The sequence below is a fragment of the Telopea speciosissima genome, chromosome 11 (genome assembly GCF_018873765.1).
Source record: "Telopea speciosissima isolate NSW1024214 ecotype Mountain lineage chromosome 11, Tspe_v1, whole genome shotgun sequence".
Lineage (NCBI taxonomy): Eukaryota > Viridiplantae > Streptophyta > Magnoliopsida > Proteales > Proteaceae > Telopea > Telopea speciosissima.
The window spans coordinates 2,491,905-2,511,354 of NC_057926.1; the positions used below are offsets into that span (position 1 = coordinate 2,491,905).

General features: G+C 41.0%; 2 protein-coding genes across 5 annotated transcripts in view; one reads left to right on the top strand and one right to left on the bottom strand.

The window, feature by feature from the left end:
• The first annotated feature begins 606 nt into the window (after positions 1-606).
• LOC122644555 (benzyl alcohol O-benzoyltransferase) lies at positions 607-4,275 on the top strand. Its single transcript, XM_043837932.1, has 2 exons — positions 607-1,140; positions 3,328-4,275. The coding sequence occupies exons 1-2, from the start codon at positions 679-681 to the stop codon at positions 4,264-4,266; spliced, it is 1,401 nt and encodes a 466-aa protein (XP_043693867.1). The 5' UTR covers positions 607-678; the 3' UTR covers positions 4,267-4,275.
• Positions 4,276-10,893: 6,618 nt separating this feature from the next.
• The window catches only part of LOC122646507 (cell division control protein 2 homolog), a 30,637-nt gene continuing 22,080 nt past the window's right edge, over positions 10,894-19,450 (bottom strand). For all 4 annotated transcript variants that reach the window (XM_043840079.1, XM_043840082.1, XM_043840081.1 and 1 more), the window contains exons 4-9: positions 14,435-14,555; positions 13,896-14,069; positions 12,083-12,246; positions 11,904-11,991; positions 11,766-11,819; positions 10,894-11,281 (exon numbers count right to left, since the gene is read on the bottom strand). In XM_043840079.1, the coding sequence (XP_043696014.1) occupies positions 11,192-11,281; positions 11,766-11,819; positions 11,904-11,991; positions 12,083-12,246; positions 13,896-14,069; positions 14,435-14,555 (691 nt within the window). In that variant the 3' untranslated portion in view covers positions 10,894-11,191. The remainder of the gene's footprint in view (positions 11,282-11,765; positions 11,820-11,903; positions 11,992-12,082; positions 12,247-13,895; positions 14,070-14,434; positions 14,556-19,450) is intronic.

The window sequence follows — 19,450 nt, forward strand, 5'->3', positions numbered from 1 at the left end:
ATTTCTTTCGGTTTGATATGAAACAATTTTAAATGATCGATTTCAGCTTTGGTAGTTAAAGCCTTTAACCAGTCCTCCTAGACTTGATTTGTCTCAGCTGATCGAAAAATCATCGTATTCGGCTTTTTTCGAATCATGGCGGAGCTAAGGATCCATCCCAACAAAAACAGGGGTGTTTGGATCATTTCACAGGTGAGCCCTCTATGTTTTAGCTGGGCTGATCCTCCAGCTCCAGCCACGACTGAAGAGAGCCAGGTCCGAAGTCCTTGAGCTAGTCAAGTCCGATAGTTCACACAAAAACATCTTATAACAAAATTAATCCCCCACACCTACCATAAAAAAAATAAATAAATAAAAAGTTCAAGTCTTCCGTGAAGTCAATTTTAAAAATAAGAACAAAACAAACGTAAATCTCGTTGTAACCCCGAAGAAGTTTGCACTGTAGTTTCGTTTATTTTGTTTATTCCGATCACACGCGTATACCGATTCCAACCCGCCGGTCCCACCAGGTCCCCATCGGGTCATGTTCTCACTTCCCTTCACACACTATATATAACTGTCCTTCACAATAATAGAAATGCATCAGTTCCAAGATCAGAACCAAATATCTCTCTCTTATCTCAGTACTCTGCACTATCTTTTCAATCTCCGGCAACAGAAATCCATTTTTCCGGTATCATGAAATCCTCATCTTCTTCATCGTGTTTAACTTCCTTGACGTTCAATGTTCGAAGGCGTGAACCGGAGCTGGTTTCACCGGCTAAACCTACACCTCATGAATTCAAGTATCTCTCAGACATTGATGACCAAGAGGGTCTACGGTTCCATATTCCGGCGATACAGTTCTACAAGAATGAGCCTTCGATGAGAGGACAAGACCCTGTGAAGGTCATAAGGAAGGCAATTGCTGAAGCTTTAGTATTTTACTACCCATTTGCTGGTAGACTCAGGGAAGGGCCTGGAAGGAAGCTGGTGGTGGAATGCACCGGCGACGGTGTAATCTTCATCGAGGCCGACGCCGATGTAACGCTGGAGCAGTTCGGTGAAGCACTTCAACCACCATTCCCTTGCCTGGAGGAGCTCCTTTACGACGTTCCCGGATCGGGTGGTGTTCTTGGTTGCCCTCTGTTACTGATTCAGGTAAATTAATTAATTAACCATCTCAAAATCCTCTAAGAATAGAATCTAGGGGGGCAATTCCCTAGGTTTACATACATAGATTAGAGAAAAAAAAATTTAACTTTTTTTAAAGTAGTTTTAACCTATATTATGCCTAGTGATGTTTAACGATCAACAGGGTTTTTAGTGTATAGTATCATTAACGCAAACAGAGAAATTTTTTCCTCTCAGGTTCTCTGTCCCGTTCGGTTGCCCCGTTCCTCTTATAGGGGCAGAAATGATAACTTAACCACCAACACAGATCCGCTACGATGCAATTGCCCATTCTGGCTTGTGCAGCATAGACTGGGCCGCACGTGCAATGATCGCCTTACCTTCGCTCGGGCGAGGCGTTTGGGCAAGGGTAAGGCGGTCTTTGTGCATGCGGCTCAGTCTACGCCACTCAGGCCGCAACGGACAACACACCGTGGAAGATTTGGATCCCTTAATCACACCTAGACAATGTGTTCGAGCAGGAGGTTAGATTATCATTTCTACCCCTTATGAGAGAAATCGGACAACTATTCCAGACAGAAACCTGAGAGAATGATCCATCTAAACGACACCGATACAGGTTGAACCATATAAGGTCCGAATATATTGAAAATTCAAAAAATTAAAATTACGTTTTGGACTGATTCCATTTTTTTTTTTGGGATACCATCTTTTGGTTGAGACTGATACCATCTATACATAATGATATCTGTCACGATAGATAGTGGTATAAATCGGCCAATAAAGTCAATATCTAAATCATAGCTATTAAAATGCAACTTTTTATTTTGGTAAAAGTATTCTTCTACCAAAAAAAAAGGAGTGGATTAGAAAGAATTCCTCCATAATTGGTGATGTGACTATTTATATGCTTCATCAATGATGGTCTTGATCCACATGATAGAGGAATTCCTCTTGAAATTATTTTATGATAAAATCACAGCTTTAAATTTTGGCATGATGACAATTTTATTACTAATTCAAGGACTAATAGTTTCTTTTCACCCACGTGAGTGTCTCCTTTTTTCTTCATTTGGTTCTCCTATGTGACTCTAGAATACAGGTAGAGAAGAGGTTGGCTCAGATTTTCGTACGGATCTGATTCACACAGATGGAATCCAAAGTGATACCTATCTCTCTTGGATTCCATCTGTGCAACTCAAACGGTATGAGAACGTGAGCTTCACTCGATAGAGAACTACTTCGTATGATAGGGTGGGAGAAGGATGTACCTTGATTTTTTTTTATAGGGATTAAAAAAAAAAAGATAAATTACATATCATCCTCTGATTTTCAAATAAAACTCAAATTATCTATGGTTTTGGTGTGAAAGGATTATTTTATTTTTGTATTAAAATATTAAAATTAAATTTATAATATTATCTTTCAAAATCTCTGTTTGGATGTCAAGACTAGTTTAGAAATTTAAATTTATTTAACTAGTTAACATCATTATTTAACGACATAAAACTAATGGTAGAGATTAATTTATCATAATAGGATCTAATACAAGGGATGATTTGAATATTTTAAAAAATCAAGGGATGATTTGACTTTCATTTGAAAACCAGAGGTGACAATGTAATTTACCCAAAAAAAAATTATTTCCACTTAAACATTTGCAGCCCATCTCCAAAATTAAAAATCCCTGTACTCATCGATGCCCTTACATCCCTTCAGTGGCTCTGTAGTAATGTAGGGACATGAGATAAGTCAATGTTCTTTTTCCCATCCCAATTTTACCCTTTTCTCATTTCTTTTCTTCAGCATGTAATTTATTGGGTAATTTTTTAAAAGGTAAAAAATTCTTTAGTCCATATAGACCATTAAATGTATTTTTAGAACAGGGTTCGAACCCAACCAAAACAAGGGAGGGATTTAATCATTTCAAGGAGGCCCACCTGTGAAACGATCCAAACACTCATCTTCTGGCTGGGCCAGATCCTGAGAAGAAACTAGAGAATTATGTAATCAATGCCCTTCAGACATTGAATGCATTTGATTTGACGTGTCAACTATAAGCACTCATCGACTATGTTTACTTTTTTCACAAAAAAAAAAAAAAAAAAGACTCTGTTTACTTTTGTAGTATATCGGGCCCCACAATAGTTCTTACACATATTGTTATTGTAATCTAATAACGACTCAAAATTCTTTGATCCAATTTGGATGCAGGTGACACGTCTTATGTGTGGTGGGTTCATTTTTGCCCTCCGGTTGAACCACACCATGAGCGACGCAGCCGGTTTGGTCCAGTTCATGTGCGCCGTGGGTGAAATAGCACGCGGAGCACGGACTCCCACTTTGCCACCTGTATGGAAGAGGGAACTCCTCACCGCAAGGGATCCACCACGTGTCACATTTTTACACCGCGAGTATGATGAGGTGGCTGATACTAAAGGCACACTCATCCCTCTTGATGACATGGCCCACCGATCTTTCTTCTTTGGCCCGGCTGAGGTGGCTGCCTTGCGTAAACACGTGCCTCCCCACCTCCACTCGTGTTCCACATTTGAGGTGCTAACGGCTTGTCTTTGGCGATGCCGCACAATAGCTATCCAGCCCGACCCGGATGAGGATGTACGTGTGATTTGTATAGTCAACGCACGTGCCAAGTTTCAACCGCCATTGCCGGTCGGATTCTATGGCAATGCGTTTGCTTTTCCGATTGCGATATCCCCGGCGGCAAAATTGTGTAATAATCCGTTGGGATACGCGTTGGAGCTGGTGAAGAAAGCGAAAGGTGAAGTGACTGAGGAATACATGAGATCGTTGGCGGATTTAATGGTTATGAAGGGGAGGCCCCACTTTACGGTCGTGAGGACCTATCTGGTTTCGGATCTAGTACATGCCGGGTTTGGAGCAGTGGATTTCGGGTGGGGAAATGCGGTATACGGTGGGGCAGCAAAGGGAGGTGTCGGGGCAATTCCAGGGGTGGCGAGCTTCTACATACCGTTCAGGAATCATAAAGGAGAGGATGGGATAGTGGTGCCGGTTTGCTTGCCTGGGCCGGCGATGGAAAGGTTTGTGACGGAGATCGAGGGCATGATTAAGGAGCCTCCCGTTGATCAGATTGACAATACTAAGACCACCTTCATCATATCTGCTATGTAAAATAATGATTTTTTTTTTTTGGTGCCCTTTTCCTTCTTTTGTTTTGGATAGCCATGTACGGTTTGGTTACTTTTGGTATGGTTAAATTAATGTTTTTATTTGTAAATCTTCAAAGACAACGATGTTTTTTTTTTTTTTGCCTTTCCTTCTTCTGTTTGGGATAGCCATGTATGATTTGGTTACTTTGGTATGGTTAAATTAAAATTTTTTTTTTTGGGATGTCAAATGAGCTCACCATTATGGTAGCCCGATAGGGAGTGGGCGCTTAGTGGGCCCAAGGGATGGCGATAGCTAAATAGTGGTGCATGGCAAGCACCAAAGCATTTATGAGGATTTGAACCAGTAACCAAACCTGGGGCATTCCTTCAACCAGGCAATGCCAAATTGCTAGGCCAAAGCAAAGACAAGGCACAACACAACAAAGGCAGGGTGGTTATTTATGTCCCCCACTGTGTCTAGGCGCGTGATCCCTGTCTGCGTTTCATGCAGAGAACGGTTCCCAATATTTTTTTTTTTTTTTTTGCCCTTTTTCTTCTTTTGTTTTGGATAGCCATGTATGGTTTGGTTACTTTGCTACGGTGACGCTTTGGGCTCTTCTTTGGACTTTTATTTGTCTAATACTTAGTTTCCTTGTAGATGCATGCCACCATTGCATGAGTTACTTGGGTAGTGAAGATAGTCTACACTATTTAGTATTTACAATTCCATTCTACTTTTACCAGAAAAAACTGAGGTAAAAGATTTGCGATCTCCAATGTTGTATTCCCATTTGATGTACTTTTTAGATCTCCAAATTAAACCTCTTTGCACAACCAATCTTACTACGGTTTACGGGCTTGTGCCATTCGGGCTATTATACTCACCCGCTCCAACTCGGACCAAACCCATCCAATTAGGTCCATCGCAATTTCAAAAATATTTTCTTAGGCAGGCTAGCTCGAACCTGCTCAGTTATTCCTTGCCTGGGTTAGGGTTGAGGTACTTATTAGCCCCACCAGAAATAAGCCCGAACCCGTCCAAAGTTGATTATTGCAAGGTACCGATAAATGCACCAATACGGGACTACTTTAATCCCAAAAAGTGACCAAATTCACCCAAGCCGAGTTCGGCTCCCATTCTCGTAGTCTCATAGGGGGCACACATGGAATCCACTCAAGTGGGTCCCAAATGGTGGATTCCATATGTATGCCTCTTAAGCGTACGGGAATCATTCTCGAACGAGAACCATTCTCGTACAAGAATGGAATCCCGCCTCACCAAACCACACTACCCAAATATTTGTAAACAATTGGTCTTAAAATATTCAAGCAAGAAGGGTTGAAAACCATAATCTTACCAAACATAATAAACTACGGGACGTGTTCTCTGTCCAAGAGTGCGGCGCGAGAGCCAATCAATATCTCCCTTTTGGTTCAATGCATGGGAGACAGAGATTATTTTATAGGAAGGAGAAGAGAGACAGACACATGGGCACTAGCATGGGAACCACGCTCCTAAAAACCTATTAGAGGTTTCTAGGCATCCTGGTCGTACAAGTACTCCCGATGGCTCTTAAATATACGTCACTCAAATGTAGTGTGTTATATGATACAATAAAACATTAAAATTTTTAAGACTACCAATAGAGTGCATGGACTACGAAAGAGTACATGGATCACTAAAGGGTGCAGGGTCATCAATGAGAGGGTATGCCATTACATGTTGGGATATATGATTAAATTTTGGTCCGAAATTTGATAAATTATCAATAGACCCATTCCCTAGTAACCAACAATCAAAATTTGTATCTCACCATTCCACATATCACAAATGAACCATATCCATCAAAAGATCCATTTCACTTCTTGACAACATGTCACTCCCCTACAAGGTAGCTCGTATGCTCTTTTGGGATTTCCAGAAGGAGACAAGATCTCACCTAAAAAATCATATTCATTATAATTTAATTACAAAACTGCCATTAGGCATCACCCCATGCCATGGTTAGCCATCAAGCCCCACCTATGTCACGATTGTAGGCTATACAAATAGTGTTGGACGAAACGGTAGAGACTTTCTCCCCTACTTTTAATATCCCTTGTCAACTTCTCTCTTGAAGGTATTCTTCGATCTTGTCGGGGAAGAATAATAAGGATGATGTTGGTTCCCAACTTGCTTATGATTCAGGCAAGTCCTTCTACTTCACTAGATAATCCATCTACGAAGGTTTGTTGGGTAGAACTTGCATCCGACGCTCAACCCACTTCTTCATGCGATGAGCGGCCTTATCAAGGTAGGCCCTAGCCATTTTAGCAGTATCATTCCAATCTTTCACAAATCGATAAGTTGCGAGGGTACTCCCTTTGTAACCAACTACTAACGTGTGTGGTGCCAATGGTTATTGGCCAATGATAAGCTCAAAAGACCTTTTGAGAGCGGAGGAGCTTTATTGTAGGTTAAAATAAAACTGTGCAACATCCAACAAATTTATCCAATTTTTTGATTAGTGTTCACAAAGTGTCGCATGTAGTCTTTGAGGAGAGCATTGAATCTCGCTCTATTCGGCCCTCTGTTTGGGGCCGGTTGCATGATGTGAAGTCTAATTAAGATCCCAAGCGTTTAAGTAGCTCAGACTAAAACTTTTCAATAAACATTGGATCTCTATCATTCACAATATTTTGAGGGACGCCCCAATACTTGACCACATTCTTCATGAACATGTATGTTGTCTCCTCAACTGAGTAGTGGATAGAACCAGAGATGAAAGTAGTATACTTGAAAATTTATCTACCACCAAAAGTGTGGACCCGTACTCTCTCACTTTTGGCAAAGAACAAATGAAGTCAAGAGAGACACTTTCCCGTGGTCTTTTGGGGTATAAGCAACGATTCCAACAGACCCAAGGGTTTGCTCCTCTCGGCTTTTTCTTGTTGGCACACCAAGCAAATCTTGACATAATCCATCACATCGTCTATTATGTGGGGCCAGTAGTATGCTCTCCCTAATAAGGCAAAGGTGCAACGCCAACCAGGATGTCCTGCCTATACAGTGTCATGGTATTCCTTGATCAGCTCCTGCCTCAAGTTCCCCGATCTTGGAAGGTAAAGATGGCTGCCTTTGGTGTAGAGAAGTCCGTCCCCCACCGCCGCCCCCCCCCAAAAAAAAAATGTTTTGTTCCTCCAACTTGTACCAAGGCTCAAAGGATTTGAACTTGGGGATCGGTTTGCAGCCCGCCCTTGATCTTCTCCAACAAGTTGGTGCTAACATAACTCATATACCGCCTTGTCTCTTGTTGCATTGTTGCAAGTTCAGCCTTACAACTAAGGGCATCTGCAACGTTATTCAATTCGACCAGGCTTGTACTCCAGGGACATGTCAAACTCTAATAGTAATTCTTGTCAGTGAGCCTGTTTGTGAGTTAGTATCTGTTGGGTCATGAAACAAGATATTGCCATATTGTCGGTCTTCACCACAAAAGAAGACCCAAGCAAGTAGTGCCTCCATATTCAAAGGCCATTAGCTCCTTCTTTTGAGCCACATAGCACCGCTCGGTTCCAAAGGTTTTCCGCTCTCAATGTTATTGGATTTTTTTCTTCTATCATTACTCCACCGATGGCATAGTCTGAGGCTTCAATACCTCAAAAGGCTTGGTCACATTTGGGATTCCAAGGACTGGTTCACATGTGACGACAAGCTTTAGTTCTTCAAAGGCTCAAGCACTTATATCAAACCATGCCCACAACCTATCTTTCTTCAGCATATATGTCAAAAGCACAAACTTTTCAAAATATCCAACAATGAATCAATGATAGTAGTTCACAAGTCCTAGGAAAGACAGCAACTCACGAACACTGGTAGAGCCCTTCCACTCTTAGATGACTTTGATCTTGATTGTGTCTATCCGCACTTGTCCACCACCGATCACGTGACCTAAGAACTCAATGTGTTGTTGCGCAAATGAGCACTTCTCCTTCACATATAGATGATTCTCTCGGAGTAGCTGGAAGACCCTTCTGAGGTGTTCAACATGCTCTTCTATGATGTTGTACACCACAATATCATCAAGATGCACCACCACAAACCTATCAAGACAATCATGGAAAATCTGATTCATTAATGTGCAAAATGTGGTTGGGGTATTAGTCAACCCGAAGAGCATGACTAGGAACTCATATGCGCCATATCTTGTGACATAGGTGGTCTTAGGGTCATCGCCGTCTACAACAGGAACTTGATGGTACTCCAATCTTAGATCAAACTTAGAGAAGTATTTGGCCCCTCCAAGTTAGTCAATTAAGTCCACGATCAAGGGTATAGGGTACTTGGTGACTTTGTTGAGAGCCCTGTAGTCGATGCATAACCTTAAGCTCCCATCATACTTACATCGGAAGAGCAATGGGGCCTCAAAAGGTGCTTTGGAGGGTCCAATGAAGCTTGCTTCAAGTAACCCATCCAATTGCTTATGAAGTTAAGTCAATTCAAGTGGGGTCATATGGTGTGCGTTGTGTATATCCGCCATTCCATGGTCTTAAAAGTCGGTTAACCTTTTGGGATTGATATGTGGTTTGTGTGATTACACTTTCATCAAATAAAAAGTGGTGTCATATGGTAGGGGCCCTTTGCAGGTGGCTTTGTTCCTAGGAGGAGCTCAATTTGTGGCCTATGGCCCTCTGAGGAGAAAAGGTGTTTTGGCAACTCCAAAGGCATCACATCTCCGAACTCTTCCATATGCCACAAACTTTGTCAGGGACTGGCTCCATGGTTATTTCATCGTCATGTAGGCCTCATTTGATTAGAAGGAAGGGTTGGTGGGATTGTTGGGAAGATGGGATCTACATGTTAGCATGGTTTTGATGGATTGGAAATATTGGGTTAAAGTTACAAGGAATTTTACTGTAGCATTCCACCCACCTCGTTTGGTTGGGTGGAAGCGTTGTAGGGGTGCAAAGAGATAAGGTAAGGCAGATTTGCAGATCGGAGGAGAGAGAAAAGGTGAGATGAGTGAGACGACAGAGGAGGGGCAGAGGGATAAAGATAAGGTTGCAGAGAGGAGGAGAGAGAAATGGGTGGAGGGATAAGGATAAGCTTTCCCACCCAACCATTGCAACCCGTCCAACATCTCACCACCTCGCTTTATGGCCAAGTTCAATTGCAATAATGATTTCGCATGCTCCAGAGTTCAGACCAGAAATATCTCAAAATAGAAGATCAATAAATCGTTGTTTTCCAAGTGTTCAGCAGTCCAAAACCCCATAAATTTGCTTTCGAAATCAATCCAATGTGTCTATGAACCATGAATTAATGACTCATTGCAATTACCCAACAAAGGTTAGAAGCTCGCTCTCTCTCTCTTGAGATGAGATTCCAGCACCATCATAAATGAAAGGGCTGAAGAAGGTCAAGAGAGAAGCTATTGGAGATGGATAATTTTTCCTGCCCGGCCACAACCCCGTACATTGTTGCACGCTCATCCAACCGTTGCAACCCTCTTCGGTCCAGCCGCGCACCGCACCAGCTCCAACCCTTGTGCCAGTGCTTTCCCTGGAAATTGGCAATGTCCCACCAAATTGGTGGGTGAGGAGGTGGAGTGAGAGAACCATCACCCACGTAGGCCGGTAAAATCTAATAGTTTTTTGGTTGTCCACTCCGTTTCCTTCCCTACATAACCATACCATTTTTTCATACCTAACATAACCAAACAACCTAAAATCCTATACTTCGGAAAAGTTCATATAATTATCCCACCCGTTAAATCCCACCCCACCAAAACTCTTCTAACCAAACAGGGACATAATGTTTCTTAGGCATAAAATTTTCAGTTGTTTATAGTTTCAGTTTGTGAATCTCCAGAAATTGAGACATTGCAATGAATGCAATTTGTTGGGAGTGAGCTGCGCGATTTGTCTTGCACTCTTGCTTCGTCTCCATGCTTCTTAAATGCCCACCCCCAAGAAAATGTAAATTACACTCAGGGTCCCTAAAGTTTAGGGAAACCATGATCAGGATCACTCATGACTCATGTTTCAATTTTTGGGGTCTTTAATGTTTGCAAAACTACATTGGGCTCCCTTTGTTAGACAAGTTAATCAAAATCATGAAAAATTCTCAACCTCTAATTTTCTTGATTACAACTATTTTGCAGAACAAGAACCTTCCTAGCTAATAAGACCCTTGGTGATTGTATTGGTTTGTGACAAAGACTATGATCATTATCTTTAACCTAATGCCTGACGAGTTAGTCTAATGGGGGAGGACCCTTTTCATAGTTTCCCCAAACGTTAGGTCACGTTGTAGTGCCTTGTTTTGGTCCATTTCATTCTGATTTAGAGTTCAAGACATGAGGAATGAATTACGCCCATACTCGAGAAAGGCAAACCACCTGACTTTATCAAGTCCTTTTTTCCCTACGAGAGTAAGGTGTTTCCTCCTCTTCGAAGTTTTGTATCATCTCATTCTGGTCCAAGTATACGCTCAGATCCAGAACCATCAAAGAGGTTTACAAACTTTCTAATAAATTCGGGGTTGTTTATAGGAACACTAATGATATAAGAATTTAACAGAGAAAAATGATCCTCCACTCTATCCAATCACACAATAGTGTAAAGGACCATTGTTTTTCTTTCTGGGATGTCACAGGACCATTGTATCTGAATCTTGAATAAGTGGCAGAATTGCTATTTCATAACATATAGACGGAAAATTTAAGGAGCATGCGCAGAATCTGCATACATTGACGTCGTTTTCATTTCAAGACATGCCAAAAGCCGTTAGAAAAACTACAGTTTGAATACAGAAGTAAAAACCCTAGTTCAATTTGATCTGAATCAAAATTAGGGACAAAAATACAATGAAAGAAAGCACACATGTAAAACACAATCAAATCCAATAATATTTTTCCCTCTTCTATTGACAAGTCGATATGCTGAGGAAGATATCGGGATGGCAGTCAAGGTACAACCCCAAGATCCTTGAAATATTCATGCTCAAGAGCATTCCGTGCTGTAATTCTTTTACTGGGGTCCAAGCAAAGCATTTTCTGGACAATTATATGATATTTATAAGTGATAGGAACCACAAATCTGAAGCTACATGTGGACACATCTTCCTTTTTGTCTATTTGTTTATGTATTTGAGGATCAATTGTGAAACTACATCATTTTATGGTTTTAGGGAATATCTGAGTAGCAACCAATCTAGGTTGCTACCTTAATAGCACAAAAGAAACGCCAACTATTAGTCTGATGAACTCCATCTGGATATTATTCAAGGGAATAACTGTTAACATTTCACAAACCGATTGTTAGATTTTACACCCCTCGGAAAGGGGAGAGCAACAGAACTTTTGACCAGAAAATCCCCTTCCTAATGGTGTGAAATTCTGGATAAAAAGTTTTATGCATCCAAAATCTTTTGGTATAATTATATGCTTAAGTCTTCATTCATCGTTCTACAAGTGTGTGCCTAAATTCAACTCGTCCAACTAGTGTTGTTTCTAAAAATAAATCAAAATCCAAACTTACCGAAAGTAGCTCTACTCCAGCTGGTTCAAGATCAGGGACCACAGTTGTCAGGTCCTGCATATCAGAGGCATGGTTTAAATCTCTTAATATATTTTCAGGATTTTATGACACAAAGACCCACATGAAAATCCCAATCACCTTAGGAGGCCACTTGGGAAAGGCAGTTTTGAAATCAGGTAATGAAGTCACCCCAGGCCAAGTTTCTTCATTTGGAGTACCCAAAAGTCTTCAGGGAGGAAAAAACGTGTGAATCGAAAACACAAGGAAGAAGGATAATGTACACACAAGAAGGTGTAACTATAAGTGAGCAGTGGAACCTGAAAATTTTGAACAGTTCATCAATCTCAGAGTCCCCAGGGAACAAAGGTCGCTGGTTCACCATCTCAGCAAATATACAACCCACTGACCATACATCAACTGGAGTGGAGTAATGGCGGGACCCAAGGAGAATTTCTGGTGCTCTGTACCAAAGTGTTACCACCTGTATGGGAGATAAGGTATGAGAAACATGGACCAAATGATGAGCAACTGGACCTCTTCTGCGTTGAGATGGATAAAGGTAGTGCAAATTTTTCATATCTAACTCCATGATTTTTGCAATATACAAGTTCTAAACTTAATAAATGTTTTGTCAAAGATTTTTAACAATGGGTGCCAATCTAACAAATAAAATACACATTTATAACACTAAAATGTACCATTGCAAATTGCAATTGATTAGAAAATTAAAAACCTCATAAAATTGCTAGTCCTGATTATAGCTAGTTCTAAGTTTCTTCACAAATGCTTTGAAGAAATTATCATAAAACATCACATGAAAAATAGACATATATACCCACCCTTGAGCGTACCTATACATCAAACTGATCTTTCATACATTCAGCTTGGATAATCAAGAAAATTAAACCAACTCCCAGTAGTAAGAGGTTCGTTGGAAAGTAAGGTTTTGAGTTTGGGTTCGACTCGGATTGAGCAAGTTAGGTGTAAACAAGTGCCAGCACAGGATTTTCTATGGAAAACAGCTAATTGGCTGGTACTGCAGGTAGGTGGGAAAAGAATTGGAAGGAAAGTTTCAACCCTTGGCTAAGCAAGTTGTATGGAGTTAACTGGTGGTTGTTTTTTCATTTTTTCTTTAATCCTTTTTTTTCCTGTGGGGGGGGGGGGGGAATCAAGGGTCAAGAGGTGGTCACGAGTTAGGTATTCTTGCTGTAATAAAAAAGGTAAAGTAAAAGACAAAAGAAAAAGCAGAAAAGCTCTAAGAATCCACAGGCTGAAGCCTTTAATTCAAATTTCCATTTCATTAGCCAGAGTTGGACCGTTTCATAGTAATGCCAGCCTGAGCTGCCTCCAAGCCTACTACCTTGAACTTTTTAAAACTGAAGGAAAAAAGCATATTAGGTTTCTGTTTAGATTACAATACTGTCACTTTAGTAAAGAGTAAATTAACAGTCAAAAAGGCTGTAACTATATTCTTCACTCTCTTTAAGTGGTGGAGAAGTTCAGAGCCACTTCATAAACATAATTTTCAATTACTTCATATTATATTGACTGCCTCCTTTATACTTAATTCACATACCTTTCATAGTTCGTAAGTGTATAGAGTTAATTATTCGCTCTGGAAATCTATTTTGATTTTCAAGTGAACTGTAAGATGAAAAAGGGGGAACATCTAAAGAGTTTTGAACGCAGGCCCGGTCTGTGTCAGATTCTGACACACACGCCCACATCCTGGTAACATAGCCAGGCACTTACGTATTGTTCCTCCTTTTGAGAATTACACAAAAATGAGAAGGGGGGTGGAGGGAGGAGGATCGCTTGCAGAAGAAAATAAAAATACTTAGATGTCACATACATTGACAGAAGACCTACTTAGAGTCAAACCTAGGTGATATGCCTCCAGGAAGTATATAATTATTATTATACAAAAGGGAAATGTTTTTGTTATGAGTTTATCCATCCCATGTGAGGGACAAACAGGTTCGAAGTGCCAATTTTGAGTTCATATTGATGTCTATGTCCTCGTTATTTAGAAATGGTGATATTCTACTGTTAACACATGGATCCAAAGTGGAGGAAAAGAAACTTAAAACAAATACCGAGGAAATTAAAAGGGCACTGCACATGTGATACCTCATGAGTAAATGTCCTCACAGGAATACCAAATGCCCTGGCCAATCCAAAGTCTGCGAGTTTCAGTGCATTGGTACGACGGTCTATCAGTAAATTTTGAGGCTTCAAATCTCGATGGAGAACTCTATGAGAATGGCAATAAGCAATTCCTCGAAGGATCTGATAAAGGAATGTCTGCAAATGAAAAAAGGAAAATTACTTCATGAAGTTTAACAAGGAGCACTCCTTACAATGATCATTCGTTACAATACTTAGACCTAACTGGCAAGCCAATAATTGATGAAACAACAAAGAAGAATCAATAACCAGAGAGCTATCATACAAACCTGCCAAATGAGTACAACCTATAAATGGATAGTTGTAATCCAAGTTTGAAAATGATAGAGTTTTGTCAGAAATCCTTAACCTCTAAAATGCAGACCCAGACTAAAAATGTGGCATCATAACTCGAGAAACTTTTTCGAGTTCCAAAGTGATAAATTACATCTTTTAAAATTCAGAATGCATAAATCCCTAAAAGGAGGAAAGATCTCACCCACTTTTATTAAACGAGGATCTTTACCAAACTCTGGACAAGAATCCATGTGCTTCTTCAAATCAAGGTCCAGATACTCAAAAACAAGATACAAGCGTTTCTCACTGTGTACAACATCCTGCAACCTGTCACCAGAAAATTGTTGAGTAACTTGGTCCAACAAATGAAATAATATACACAGAGTAGTAGAAACCAGACACAAAAGAATCAGTAAAGTAGACCAAATACAGGCAGCACTTAGTTGGTGAACAGCATACAATGTTTCAGAAACCAAAATGGTCAAATTGTCAGCTACCATACATTCATACATGATGTGAATGATTTCGTATACTAACTGGGAGATTAATATTCATATCAATACAGAAAATTTAATCAAAAGTTCCAATGGAGAGAGTTTTGAGTCAAATGAAAAAACATAAGATCTTTTTTCAGCTATTCATGTTCCTCCCCCTGAACCCCCACCCCCACCCACCTTTTTTCTATCCTTTTTGTTTGGCTGAAAAAGAAGATCTTAACTATCTTCTTATAGATTAACCTTTGAGCATCATCTTGATACCTTTGCCATCTGAGTAAATACAATTATCCTATTACAAGGATTCAACAGGATATTCTTTGAACCATCCATGGTAGTGGGCCTGGTGTAGATAAGCTTATCTTCAAGATCCACTAGTTTGAGCCAAATGGACAGCTATACTAGTCAATCCAACCAAAGCATCCCTTGGGTTCTCTAGATAATGACAAGTTTCATGGCTCATCTCAACTAAATGGACCACCATCTAGTGGATTTTCTATTATGTATTATAAGCCATAACTCTTAACTGTTGGATAAATAGGAGGTCAAGCAGATTAGCCATTTATAAAATTTGAAGCCAAACATGATCAAATAGCCTTACCATGTACTGAATCTTTTACCTAGCTGTTCAAATCTTTGACAAAATTGATTGTCAACTATGCCAAATGAAGTAATCCTCTTGGGTTGAAACTTACCACATGAGTCAAAGAAGATGTGGATAATGTTCGCTACCATTTCACCTTAAAGTTCGAACTATTAGGGAAGGGCAACATCAATGTATAACTCAACACTCCTGCAAGTGCAGGCCAAGATCCCATGGTCCTTGCACGTGGAGCTCATGCGGCATTTCCTTCGCGTGGCATCGAGGAAGAAGAAATGTCGGGATTATAACATTGCTGGCAATCTCAAGCTAATCTGGAAAATCTCCTCTAAGCATGATTCTATCTGGGTTAACTGGGTCTACTCCTACCTCCTTAAGCGGGACTCCATTTGGACGGTCCCCCAACCCACCGATCCCTCCTGGGTTTGGCGCAAGATCCTCCTCCTTCGCTCTTTAGCCCTTTCAGCTACCTCCTCAATGATAAGCAACGGGACTTCTATATCCCTCTGGCTTGATCCTTGGCACCCCCTTGGAGTTCTCTACAATATCCTTGGTGCTCGCTCAGTTTCTTCCTCTGGCATTCCTAAATCTGCCCCTCTCCACAATCATCTCCCTTGGATCCTAGTCTCCCCCCTCCCCTTCCCCCCTTATCTCTCAAGTCTGGGTGTCTCTCCCCCGCCCCCTCCCCCCATCCCTTCTCCCTCTGACAAGGTTACTTGGCTACCCTCCCCTAAAGGGTTTTTTAGCTCTTCCTTAGCTTGGGACTTTGTCAGACTCCATGCCGCCCAGTCCCCTAGTACAATATTGTTTGGTTCAAAGGCCACATCCCTCGCCACAACTTTAACGTTTGGAGAACCCTTAACCATTGCCTTCCCACCCAAAACATTTCTTCTTCACCGCCACATCAATGTTTCCCCCTCTTGTGTTCTTTGTTGGAATGGTAATAAGGACATCGACCACCTTTTTTTCTCTTGCCCCTTAGCCCTATCCATCTGGAAAAAAGCCTTGGCCTTTATTTGGCACCGTAGCAAGAGACCCCTCCCATTTGCAAGGGAGTGGCTTTGGTTGAGTAGGTTTTTTCGGGTAGTACAATCTGTGATACCGCCAGCAAGCTTGTGTTTGGGGCTGCTATTTCTCACATTTGGATGGAGCGGAATCTCAAAAGATGGACCTCCAATTCTCGCTCTATTGACATGATTTGGAAAGCAATCTTCTTTGATGTTAGCTCTAAGCTCCACATGCCCCTTAAGCCTCTTGTTGATACCCCAAGGAACAGGCATATTGTTGTATCCTGGGGTTTTGATGTTACCCTTCTTCCTTCTGATGGCCTGGCTTCCAGGGATTGTCTCTTTGTATAGCTCCCACCCCCTCTCTTTCCTTGTGTATTCTCCCTCCCCCTCTCTTCTCCCTTTTGGTAATGAATTTGTTATTCACCAAAAAAAAAGGAAACAACAAATCCAAGTGGAATAGTACGTATGATGAGAGGGGTATTCTTGGACGGAAAAGAGAACAAGATTTAAAAGGAATAAAAGATGGGGGAGGGGGCACTATTGGAAATAAAAGCAATTGCAACTTAACTAAAACGCAAATAAGGCTTTAAAAGTGGGGGCAGTTAGAGTTAAAAGAAGGCATTTAACGTGGGGGAGGTGTTGGGTCGTTTTGGACCTCTAGAGAAGAAAATAGCGGTGGCAGTGTTCTAAATCAACAGGGACTCCAACTGCAATGAAAGAAACCAACTTATCATACGCCAGAGTACAGGGACAAGGATCCGACTGTGACGAAGGGAACCAGGTACAGCCGAGTCGATTTCCCACCTCTGAAACTCTCTCCCTCTCTCTCTCTTTTAAATTTGGAGGAACCCTAGTGCGGGGGTTGCTGGCTTCTGGCCTCCAACCTCATGATATAAGGATATTAAGGGCTAGGTTTTGGCGGCTTGAATCGTCCAGGAGAAAGAGCCCTTCACTAGAAAGATGAATGTGGAAGGAGGAAGGAAAGAGAACAGATCGAGTTTTTTATCAAAATTCCTACTTCCAGCCGCAGGTTTGGCTAAGAATCTACAGGGAAGGTTGCCCAGATGAAGGCTTCCTTCGACTCTAATGTCAGAGAGAAAAGAGAGGGATAGAGATAACAAAGGCTAAGGAGAGGGCCTGTTGTTATTGCTTGAAACAGAAAAGAAACAGTAAGAAACAACAGATGGGGAGAAGAAGAAGAGATGAGAGAGATTGACAAGGAGGGAGATGGATGCATTTCTGGCTCTGATACCAAATTGGTGGAGGGCCAGTTAGAAAAGGGGAGAAATCTGAGATGGGATCTCAGAGTTGCAGGGAAAGAGGGAATCACACATCCACACACTTACATAGAGAAATCCAATCAACTACTGTATTTCAAATCTGTACTTCCATTGTTGGATTACAATGTATAAATAAGCAAATATCAAAAGACTCCTAACTAGAATGTAAGACTGAAACTAACTTGCAATCAAACTATCTCTCTCATTCCTACGTATCCAACTCAAGACATGAATAAAAAACATAAAGACTAACTAAAGGCTAACTAAACTACTTCCAACCCTTATCAGACTAAAAACCCGGGTTGGACCGGTTCCGTCCGGGTTTAGCTTTCCAAACCCGGTCAAGCTAGTCCAACCAATTAAGTGCTGCTGCATCAAGGTCTTTCGAACAAAAGCCTTCGTTGAGCACTTATTGGAGATTTAAGCAATGCTCTAGTTATGCAAGATTGCAAGAATAGTAATTCCAAGGATTAAAGTATTGGTTTCGGGTCTTAGGAATTGTATCAAAAGGGTGATTTTGAGAGATGTACCATATCAGATCGGAGAGACACAAGATACACTGAAGGTACACATGAAAATGGTCAAGAAACGCATGGATGTGCTTAGGATACATGCAAAATACAGTTTTGAAGAATAAAACATCTTATTAAGAAATATCAATATATATATATATATATATATATATATATATATATATATATATATATATGTATATCCTATAAAAGTACATACTCAAAATTCTTTGTCCACTTTTTCAGCTACCCAAAATACCCCTGAGATCCCTCCCAAAGACAAAGAAGACCACATTCTTCCCGATATCTGTTTCTCACAAGCTCTCTTTCGCGAACGGACGTATCTCCTGCACAAAAGAGAGTAACCTGGAGAAGGTAGGTCGCTACGTCACTCTCTCTTTCCCTATGATCCGCTCTTCCATCCCTCATCCATCTCTATCTCTTACTCCCTGGCTCTCCCTCTCTTTCAAGACCTTTCGCATCACTCTCCTTCTCTAACAATCTATGGAAACTGGAGAAATATTGGTGGAGAAAAATATTGAATGCAATCTTCTCTTCTTTTTTTTTGGTGAATAAAAAATTATATTACCAAAGCCCGAGAGGGGCGAGAGGGAGAAAGAGGGGAGGGGGATATACAAAGGGGGAAGGAGGGGGGGATACCCCGATTCCCGCTAAAGGGGGGGGAGGAGGGCGTAAAAGAGCACTATCTAGACCCCAGGAAACAACAATTTGCCTGTTCCTTGGGAAATCCAAAAAGGCCTAGTGAGGCAGAAGACTGAGCTTAGAGGAGACATCCCAAAAGATGGCTTTCCAAATCAAGTCGAAAGAGCAAAAGTTGGAGGTCCATCTCCTAAGGTTCCTCTCCATCCAAATGTGATAAAGTGTAGCGCCAAACAATGCAATCTTCTCTTTCACGACCTTTCTTGCTAAAATGCTTTCCCATTGTCCTCCCACTGTCGAGAGCACTAAAACCATGCTCAACACATTTCCCTGGCCACTTGACAATGACTCCTCTGCTACGAAACAGTCTCGTCGCTCTCGCTCCTCTCTTAGAGCATCCATATCTGGCTTTCTGAAATCTAAATTGAACCCTTTACTTGTATTCTTCCTCCTTGACGGAACTACCCAATGAGATCAGAATTCCCTCTCTCTCTCTCTCTGAATTGGATATCCGTGTCTTGATTTTATTATGTCTTCTCTGCGTGCAATTCAAGGTTTGTATTTTATTCAAACAATTTTCCTTTTCTCATTGAAATTTATGGGAATGAAAAATTTCCATATTTTTTTTAGTCTGTAATTCACAAGATGAAATCGGATCAGTTCCG

Excerpts from the sequence above, each read along its gene's own strand:
- LOC122644555 (XM_043837932.1), top strand. The coding sequence starts at position 679 with ATGAAATCCTCATCTTCTTCATCGTGTTTAACTTCCTTGACGTTCAAT. Across the intron at positions 1,141-3,327 it reads GCCCTCTGTTACTGATTCAG|GTGACACGTCTTATGTGTGG; the intron begins GTAAATTAATTA and ends ATTTGGATGCAG.